At 45.8% G+C, this 9,800-nt stretch overlaps 2 protein-coding genes across 2 annotated transcripts; one reads left to right on the forward strand and one right to left on the reverse strand.

Annotated features, from left to right (window-relative positions):
* Positions 1 to 241: 241 nt before the first annotated feature.
* On the reverse strand, positions 242 to 6,152 carry LOC128075154 (CDC42 small effector protein 2-B-like). Its single transcript, XM_052671641.1, has 4 exons — positions 4,971 to 6,152; positions 3,363 to 3,537; positions 2,813 to 2,914; positions 242 to 2,182 (listed from the first exon to the last, which is right to left on the reverse strand). The coding sequence occupies exons 2-4, from the start codon at positions 3,414 to 3,416 to the stop codon at positions 2,108 to 2,110; spliced, it is 231 nt and encodes a 76-aa protein (XP_052527601.1). The 5' UTR covers positions 3,417 to 3,537; positions 4,971 to 6,152; the 3' UTR covers positions 242 to 2,107.
* A 715-nt stretch (positions 6,153 to 6,867) lies between these two features.
* On the forward strand, positions 6,868 to 9,489 carry LOC128075566 (nicotinamide riboside kinase 2-like). Its single transcript, XM_052672445.1, has 8 exons — positions 6,868 to 7,169; positions 7,328 to 7,418; positions 7,618 to 7,663; positions 7,781 to 7,967; positions 8,148 to 8,219; positions 8,678 to 8,784; positions 9,116 to 9,207; positions 9,315 to 9,489. Exons 1-8 carry the CDS (start codon positions 7,144 to 7,146, stop codon positions 9,318 to 9,320), a joined length of 627 nt encoding a protein of 208 aa, XP_052528405.1. The 5' UTR covers positions 6,868 to 7,143; the 3' UTR covers positions 9,321 to 9,489.
* Positions 9,490 to 9,800: the final 311 nt, after the last annotated feature.

Raw genomic sequence — 9,800 nt, forward strand, 5'->3', positions numbered from 1 at the left:
CTGTCCATGTATTTTCAGCCATGAGAACTGACATGATCCCCAACCTCTTTACTTCTAGTCATGCATACACTGCACCTTTATCTTAAAAATATACAGAATGGGTCTTCAGGAAGTACTAATTCTCCTCTGGCTTGTTATCCTCCAGCATTAAGAACATATAACCCATTTTCTTCATCACACCTCTCCTCTCCCTGCTCTTTCTGTATAAGTACAGACTAATGAATACACAAATTCAATGTAATAGCAGATCAGTTAGAATTTATTTTAAAAAATAACTTGACCACTTTATGCTTTCTCAACAGTATATAGAATTTTGCTTCTTTGAACTCTGCATCCTAACTAGGCTGTTGGAATAAGTCTGAGGATAGAAGTCAGAAATATGAAAGTGTTTAAAAAGTGTTAACATTTATGGTTAACAAGGTGATTTTAAATAGTATTAAAATATCACATGTATTCTAGTTCAAAAGTAAGGATGTAGCAAGACATGGACATTAAAATTCTTTTTGATGTGGTTAAATGTGACCATCAGCTGTTGACTATTAAGGAAAGTATCATTCTCTTCCTCTTTAGTCCTTGAAGATGAAATATGGGAAGGAAGCATGGGGAAAAAGTTTCTTTTGGGAACACACACAGAAACACAGAACTACCTTTCATGTTCTGACTTCCCTAATACACTGTATTACATGCTTTGCAGAGCAGAACTTCAGCAAAGCCAAGCATTCAGATTTAAGAAGTATCATAAGCCATACTGGTTAAAAATCTCCCTTGCAAGAAAATCCAGCTGGCAAATACTTTATTTTTAATGAAAAAGGTTGATGACTGATCTTATGCCTAGAGCAAGAAGGGAAGAGTCCCAGTAACTTATGGTTTTACTGGTGAGGATTTTGCAGAAATTTAAACAGTTGTACTTAGTTAATCCTATGAGAGCAAGCAAATTTCCACAGTCTCTACACCAATACTCACTCATAATTTTGTCAGAGAGCAGTGGTCAGTGACTGGATAAGAGAGAAATCTAGCTCTATTTCAGTAGTTTTAGCATATCACTTAAAAGGAAGATTAATAAGAACTACGTGAAAAACTGTAGTTTGGGTATGTCTACATATCTGCATTTATGAAGTGCTGGAAGTCTGTAATAGGCAGTTTCCATTTAATATTCTCTTGTCTCTGTCACTTAAACCATACTTTAAGTAAAAACCACGTATAAGAAATACTTCATCTGAGGGAAAAATGTTGAAATTAAGAAGGCAGAATCTGGAGATACCTCTTCAAGATCCATAAAGCTATTGCTATAGGTAGGTTATAATGGAAAGTGATCTTAGAGTAGGCTTTGTTTAAAATTCAATAGGGGTTGTGCAAAATTAACATGCAGTTGTGAGCATACTGTTATTAGCATTGTTGCATCAACACCCATCAGTTACACTATGGGAGGGGAGCAGCTGAGAGAAATACTTGTTTTCCTGAGTGGGTTGGTCTGCAAAACTTGCATTTTTACAAAAGCTTTATCACAGAAGGCAGAAGTTTCACTGGTTTTTGCAGACTAAACTAGAGTTTTTTCACCATAAAAAGCCTTGGAGAAATAAAACAAAGAAACAAAAAAAAACAACCCCAAATTACTGCTCAGTAGAATTATGGCTCAGGTTATAAACCACCCAAAAATTAGGTCAGAAGTTGTATTGCAGGCTACCTAGCCTGCATCCTATCTAGAAATTCAATTTATCCCACATAAGAAGTGCAAACATCTTGTCTTTCAAATAAAATCAATCTCTGCATTTCTTGAAGAGAAAAACAAACCAAAACCCCAGACAATTTAAACTGCCTTCCTATCTCCTCCTACAAGACAACTTTGAGGTTTTTGGGACACAGCTAAGAAGTCATCCACAGAGACAAACTACAGTTGCTATTAAAGCATTGCCATCACAGAACACTTTAAGGATAATTTCCAGTAACTCCTTCAGAAGCTAGTGTGCAAAGAATGCAAAAGCTGGCACTGACCTATTATAACTTAAGTACTCGCTATACTCCATGATAAAGAGGTTTTAGTGAATCTGAAAGCACAGTCCAGAAGACTTTTGTAAGACAGAGCAGATGTCAGCCTTCTTTCAATTTCCTATAACTCAGCAGCTGTAGAAGTGCCATTTGTGTAGCCACCTTTAGACTTCATGTGGTCCTGAATTGATACAGCCTAGGAAAAAAAGAAAAAAGAAAAAGAAGGTCTAGAGTTAAAACATTCATCTTATAAAGTCTGGTTGTCAGAGCAATTTTTAGAAGCATTAATTTAATTAATTAATTTTGCTCTGGGCAGCCTGGTCTAGTGGTTGGTGACCCTGCCCGTGGCAGGGAGGCCTAACCTAGATGATCACTATGGTCCTTTTCAACACAGGCTATTCTATTATTCTATGATAAAGAGGCAGATGAGCCATTTGTTTACAGTGCTGGGTTCCAACAGTAATGGGGAGAAGAAGCAACTAAACCCAGAACTTTCAAATATTACTGTAAGTCAGTGCACGAAATAGGTCTCACTGTCCCAAATTCAACTACTCTCACATCCTTACACAGCTTTAGCTGCTGATGTGAAATCTGGACCTGCCAAGTGCTTCCACAGAATCATTATTCCAGCAGGCTCCTATCAGACACAATGACACAGGGGAATACAGATTCTCTTGCTGAACATATCCTCCCATAGTGCTGAACATGTATAAACCAAGGGACAATGCTGTTTTTTCCTCTCATACTGTTATCTAGCATTTTAGCATCTACCAGTTCTACAGGCTGCTGAACTGAGATCTCTGCTTACCCAAGAATGCGCACTTACTGATGAAAAGTCACTACTCATCTCTCTTATCCCCACATGTGCATTGTGAACAAAGTTCATTGGTTCTCCTATCATGTTCCGGTCCAATCGCTGACGCCTCTTCTGTGAGAAAGAAGATATCTCATGTTTCTAACTCACAAAATATGAGGAAGTTTTCAGGCAGAAACAAGCAGCCAGTTAAAAAACAACAACAAAATCAGTGCTGTCCCCCTTAAATGACTCCTTATGGCAATGTAGCAGAAGTTTTTGGCTGCTCACAGTAGGGGAGGCTCAAACTCACCTTTATTACCGCTGTTTGATATTCAGCAAAAGGTTGGGAAAGTCACTCCCCTTCATGCAGGGGCTCAGACTACAAGCAGTCACATAGACAAAGCTTCTGGCTAAAATACATGCAGTTCAAACACAGTATAACACATCCATTTTTAGCAATTACATTACTTATCTCGTTTAATCGAGAGAACATGACAATGACAGCGTTTTCCATATAACCAAAAGACAAAATTATGAATCAGTAAATCAGAAAAGAGATGACAGCTGTGAATCTACCTACCGGCTGGGGCTGCTCACCATTGCACCAGTTAAAACAAACCAGGAACTCAGTCATTGTATCTTTTCAGTAGGTGGTAAGGTCTTGTTATTAAATTATTTCTCTGAAGTGAGTTTAGGAAGGAATCGCTTCTGTAGATCCACAGGTAAAGATCACACACAGTACCTGACAGATACACCTGGAAAAAGTTTACTGTTTAATTTATATGAAAATGCAGAAGCTTTGTAGGAGTTATTGAGACATAAACATTTCAGCAAGACTAAAACAAGAGCGTAAGATAATTGGTTTAAACATATCTGTACAGAAGAGTGGGGTCAGTTTAAAGATCAGTATGTTCATATCAGAAATCAGCACTGGGAGGTGCATGTTTATTCCCAGACAGTAGAATATACTCCAGTTTCTTGATAGAAGTGTAATTACAGCAATGCAAGAATTACATCAAGTCCCCTTCAACAGTTGATGGCCCTGTGCAGGTAGAGCTTGCCAAAGCTGCTCAGCTCTTTTAGTGTTTCCAGAGATAATATCCTGAAGAGACAACAGATTGAATGCTTAAGCTTTATGAACAGTTGCAAAAGAAAGTCTTCTTTCATCTTCTGTAGTAAAGAGAACCCCAAAAAGCCCTTAGACCACACACACACACACAAAGAGCTTTTTAGCTCTTTATATCAGCAACAAACCTGCTAATGAGACAAAGCCTAGAGCTTCCCAGAACACAGAACTGTTAACACAGCAGTCCTAAGCCAGAGGCACAAACAGGAAACCTCCCTGGCTGTATGCACCCTAAAGCTGCGATAAAACCCAACTTCCTAGGTTTAGGGATTCATAAGCTGCTTCAAATAAAAATCAGGGCACTGGAGGAGGCTTTCATAACAACCTTTTCATATTCCAGATTATTAAAGCAAGATAGTAACAGGTTAATCTATTTAAAAGTTTTTTAAAAGGCTTACATCTTAACAGAATTTGCAACATCATAAACGCAGCTATTCTCAGTCAACACTGAAGTCTCCACAAATTGTGCAAACTCCCCCTTCACAAGCATCTCTTGTACAGTCCCAGTGGTGTGATTAGCACTTCTATTTCTATCACCCCTGGAGTCTTCCCTCACCTCCTCACTTTTCACTCTTCAAGCAGATTTTTAAGATTTCTGTCTTTTATCTTCCAGAGCTTTTGTTACATTTGCCTTGTAGCTATAGGTGTCCTATATGATACATTATTGCAGAATGCAAAGCTTCCATTTTATACTGGATGGTTTTAATACAACTCATTCTCTGGCTAAATTACCATATATCAATTACTTGTTCCTCTCACCCAGGCCATTTTCACCGCTGTGTGAGCACAGCAAAGGCACCGCGGCCCCACAGGAGCATGCAGAAATCAAAGCTGTTGCCTACACTTTGCATTAGTCAAAGACTGTTTGGGTTTATTTCGTGTTAAGGAGGCCATCAAATCTACAGTCTTCTTAAAAATCACACAGCATGTCTGTACACCAATAACCTACTCTGAAATCAGGCTTACTGAGAGTTTATCAGCATCAAATCAGATGGGGGCACGTCCCCAGCCCCCCTGCAGTTGCAGCATAGCCCTGCCGTCAGCCCCATGCTCGCTGCATACCTGTGCCCTGCTTGTCCTCCTTCAAGTGCTGTATGCAGCCAGCTCCTGGCTTGGTGGCCCCGGCGCAGTTGCAGCTTGTGTCCCTGGCCTGCAATCCTGATGGCTAAAAGGGCTTTTTTCAGTGCTTCTCCATGCCCTCTTCACTTCAGCACTTGCTGCAGAAGTCTGTGTTGCAGCGTGCTTCAGACTCACTACAGGTGTCAGAAAAGGGAATGGGAGCCAGAACAGCACTGTGGTTTGGCAGGAGATTTGTGCAGCAGCGCAGCTCCCTCGGCACTACCATGCAGCCTGTGGCTCACTTCCACGCCTGCGGCAGCTCTGCAGGTGTCATCCCAGCAAACCGCAGCACCACACGCCTTCCTGTTGTGCTTGACAGCTGAGCTCCACTTTTCCTCTGCACGGGTCAGAGGGTCATCCTCCAGAGCAGGAACGTCCACATGCAGACACGGGGCACCACCTTCCTCCCACGGACTCAAGGTTTCCACAGTAACTGCAAGAATTTAAAAACACATCTTCACGCATTCGGGCGCACCCGTGAGTAATAAAAGCCAACCAGAATCCCGAAAACGCAGAGAAAACAACATTTTGTCACTGTTGGCACAGGGGCCAGAAGCAGACAATATCCTGTTGTTCTTTCCCTCTATTTTTCCCCACAGCAGCACTATCGTCAAGAAGAGAGAGACAAAGGGCCGGGGGAACGGCTAGCACGCGCAGACACAGATGCTGAATGCGAGGGGCAGGGCATGGCCGTGCTGAGCCCACAGTGCCTGAATTCCAGATCCCCTCTACTGAGCGTAACATGCAGTTTGCCCTATCACAGCTCCGCACTATTGCTCAGTTATTACTCCCAAGGCATTACCGTCCCCCAATGGCCGTATGCTCGATATCTGAGTGGTGAGGTGTGGCAGGAGGCAGCACCTCCTGCTTCTATACCAAAAACGGGCTTTGGACACGATAAGAAACTTGAAGGGCGCAGCAAAATTATTCTGCTTGGTGAACGAGAAGATTTAGAACAGAAATAAGAGCAAGAAACCACACTGTGGAAGAACCTCAGAGCCCAACAGACGTGGCTTACAGACGTGGTTTGGAATCAGCTCCCGAGCTCTGCGACAGCACCGCACGGCCCGGTGCCGCGCAGGCCTCCCGCAACTGCCGCCCACAGATCGGGCACGGAGGCTCCGTCCGGGGCTCCCTGAGCGCCGCTGCCGGGACCGCCAGCCCGAGGCCTTGCGCCCGCCGCAAAGCGGAGACGAGTCGCGCCACCAAACCGGCACCGGCACCCGCACGGCTACCCGGCAGGGCCCGGCGCCGCCACCCACGCCCGCCTGAGCTCAGCTCGGGCCTCGAGGGCTGCCGTGACCTTGACCGGAGCGGATGGCGGCGCGGCTCCCGCAGAGGACAGCAGGGCCGCACGGCAGCGGCCTCGCGGCGCGGCCCCGCACTGCCGCGCTTCGCCCCCACCCCATCCCGCCGGGCGCTACAGCGGCGCCGCATGGCGGCCCGGCGGTGCCAGCTCGCCCCTCGCTGCCCGCAGCGCGGCCGTCGGCGCCACCGGACCGAACCACCGGAGCGCAGGAAGGAAGCGCGCGGCCTCCACACAGCAGCACTGCGCCTCAACACCACAACACTGCGCCTCCGCGCGCCGCCGCGCGGCCTGCACCCCCCCCCCCCGCCGCCTCCCGGGCGCTGTAGCGCCGCCGCTGGGGCAACACCCACCCTCGGCTCTACAGCCAATAAGCGCCACCCAGCGGCCGCGCTGCGGCCCTATCGGGCGCGAGGCGAGCTCGGCCTACCCAATGAGCGCCAGGCGCACGGCGTCGCTAGCTCACCATTGGTCGCGGCGGAGCGGCGGCCGCCCAATAGGCGCGCAGCAGCGCAGGGAAGCCCCATGCAGCGGGTGCCGGCCTCCCTTTGCGGAGCGCTCCGGCGCGGCGCGCACCGGCCCTGCTGCTCCCTGCTCCTCCGGCCATGGCGCTGCCCAGCAGTTGACGTTGGGCTTCTCCCCTTTCATCTCCTCTCTCTCTCTCCCACCCCTCTTCTCCCCGGGTCCCGGCTCAGGCACGTAGGCGGCCGCTACCGGCGACCCCGAATCCCCCGTCCTGTCCTCCCTTCCTACCCCTTCCTCCCCCGGAACAGGCTGTAGGAGTCGGGCCGGGCGGCTGTTGGCCGCGCCATGAACGTCATCATCGGCATCGGCGGGTGAGCGCGGCGGACGGGCGCTCCCTCGTGCCGCAGTGCGCGGGGTGCGGCGCGGGGGGGGGGTTGGAAGGCGCCGCCTGGTTCTGCGGGCGGCCGCGCGCACGTGGCCCGAGGGGCGCCGCCCCGGCCCGGCGGTGACGGCCCGCGCTCCCTCCCAGGGTCACCAACGGGGGCAAGACCACCCTCACCCGCAGGCTGACGCAGGCCCTGCCCAACTGCAGCGTGGTGCACCAGGACGACTTCTTCAAGGTGAGCGTGTTCGCGGCCGGCTGGGCGGTCAGAACAGCGGCTGCGTTATCGTTCCTCGTTCCCGGCGCCCGTTATCTGCGCGCAGAGACCGCTGCGGGGCTGGGGCGCCCTCCAAATTCCGCTCTGCGTTTCTGCTTTGTGATGGCGCCGCTCCCGGCAGCTGCCCCGACCAAACGGTTTTTTCTTATTGCTGTTTCAGCCTCAAGATGAAATAGAAGTTGAAGATGGCTTTAAGCAGTATGATGGTAAGGTCTCTCTCCAGCATTATTGAACAGTGTAACTCCAGCATAATACTTTGATCCTTCCTGGTGCTGATACCAGCTGGTGCTCAGTTACTGGCTAACGATAGTGTTCTGTCTCAGTGATCAGTGCGTTAGATATGGAGGCGATGATGAGTACCATAAATGCTTGGATAAAGAACCCAGTCAAGTTTGAACGCTCCCATGGGATCAACAACACGCTGGATGCCCAGATCTCACCAGACAGGGAGGGAGGAGATGAAGCAATCCACATCCTTATTATCGAGGGCTTCCTGCTTTACACCTACAGGTACGTGCAGTACAACTTCATGTGTTTTGACCTTACATAATGCTAACGGTGCCAGTATTGACTGATGTGAGTTCAGCTGTCACAGGCCTGAAGCATGCACCAGCCAGAAGAGACAGGCATAGATTTCCGTTTCTGTTCCTTGGTACAGGCAAGCTGTAACCCAGCACACATCTCTTTCAGGCCCCTGATTGATGTATTCCACCATCGGTACTTTCTTTCCATTCCATATGAGGAGTGTAAAAGGAGAAGAAGGTGAGTTTCTTTGTAAATTCCTCTGTTAGCCCAGTAACATCTTCAGCAGCTCAAGACTTGGTTTCTCCTTAAAGCTTTTTTTTCCCTTTGATAGGCTAAATATTAACCTAGTTACTATGTTGAAAAAACAGAGTTCTTTCCAGCAACCAAACCCTACAGGTTTTTAATCAGGCTATTGTGGACAGACAACTATTTCACCCAAACTTCTCCTAAACTTGCAGCAGAAGACTACTCATGAATACCACCATCAGTCATTTAGGAATCACTTGCACACTTCAAACAATCACATTTCAACTTCTTTAGCACCTCTGCATGCTGGTGGTAGCACTGTTGATAAGGTTAAAACTACACTGAATGAAATACATTCAAGATAAGGTGTAGAAAAACTGAGTGTACATTACATAATTTGCCTGAACTTTAATTAGACTACCCTTGAATAACACTGTATTAATTTATAGTTCAAGAAATTACACTGTACCTGATCCACCTGGATTGTTTGATGGCCACGTTTGGCCTATGTATGTAAAGCACAGGAAGATAATGGAAGATCTTGGTGTTGACGTGGGTAAGTCTTTAATAACTGAAGCACTTTTATAAGCACTTTTATAAGGCTGTAAGGCTGTTAAAGAAAAAGCTTTTTAAGTCTATATATACATACATACATACATATATATACATACATATATACACATACATATATATATACGTATATATATATACATATATATACGTATATATATATGTATGTGTATATATATATATATATATATATATGAAACTGTTAGATGGAGTATGTTTTTTCCAGTAAGGCAAATGCATGCTCTTCAAATTAGAATCTGACAGGGTTAGAGAAGCATAATTCTATTATAGCTCTCATTTTACATTCTTATTTTAAGTGCACTTGAATGGAACAAAATCCAAGGAAGAACTGTTTAATGAGGTATATGGACAGATCCAAAATAAGATTGAAGAATTACTTAACGTGCAGGTATGTCTTCATGCTTCTAAATGGAACTCCAGAGCAAACCTGTTAAAGGCTATGTTGAAAAAGCATGAAGCTGGAACTTGAAATGTATTCATGTTTTTTTTGTTTAGAAATAAGCTTCTACTGATTCTTGTGACTGAAGATGACTCCTGTTTGCTCTGTGCTGTCTACCTGACTGCCACTGAAGTTCCAGCTTCTGTGAAGACTCAACTCCTGAATTTGGCTTCATTGAGTTTTCTCCTGAAACTGAGTTACATATGGTCATTAAAAAGCATTTCCCCCTCAGCTGTCATCTTAATTTGTGCTTGAGCCTAGTAGCTGGCCTCATGTGCTTTAAGTCATCACCATCTAGTCTTCTGTAAATCTATTTGCATGTACTTAAATTATAATAGTAAAGCACATAACAGAACTGATGTTAGGTGGCACAGCTCTGCTAATACGCCTCCACTACATCATTGTTCACTATACATCAAACACAAAGCTTTTCACTTAGAAAATACATGAGGCTTTTACGAAAAATACAAGTGTGAGAAAAGCTGAATAACACAACTGCTTTCAAGTCATGTCTGACAGAAAGTGTTGGGGCTTCAGCTGAT

This window comes from Tympanuchus pallidicinctus, unplaced genomic scaffold (assembly GCF_026119805.1).
Source record: "Tympanuchus pallidicinctus isolate F22 unplaced genomic scaffold, pur_lepc_1.0 scaffold12, whole genome shotgun sequence".
NCBI lineage: Eukaryota > Metazoa > Chordata > Aves > Galliformes > Phasianidae > Tympanuchus > Tympanuchus pallidicinctus.

Coding starts and splice junctions, on each gene's coding strand:
- LOC128075154 (XM_052671641.1), bottom strand. CDS start 3,416: ATGACTGAGTTCCTGGTTTGTTTTAACTGGTGCAATGGTGAGCAGCCC. Junction 2,915..3,362: donor ATGGTGAGCAGCCCCAGCCG/GTAGGTAGATTC, acceptor TCTTTCTCACAG/AAGAGGCGTCAGCGATTGGA. Junction 2,183..2,812: donor TGAGTAGTGACTTTTCATCA/GTAAGTGCGCAT, acceptor TTTTTTTCCTAG/GCTGTATCAATTCAGGACCA.
- LOC128075566 (XM_052672445.1), top strand. CDS start 7,144: ATGAACGTCATCATCGGCATCGGCGG. Junction 8,220..8,677: donor GAGTGTAAAAGGAGAAGAAG/GTGAGTTTCTTT, acceptor ATTAATTTATAG/TTCAAGAAATTACACTGTAC. Junction 8,785..9,115: donor AGATCTTGGTGTTGACGTGG/GTAAGTCTTTAA, acceptor TCTTATTTTAAG/TGCACTTGAATGGAACAAAA.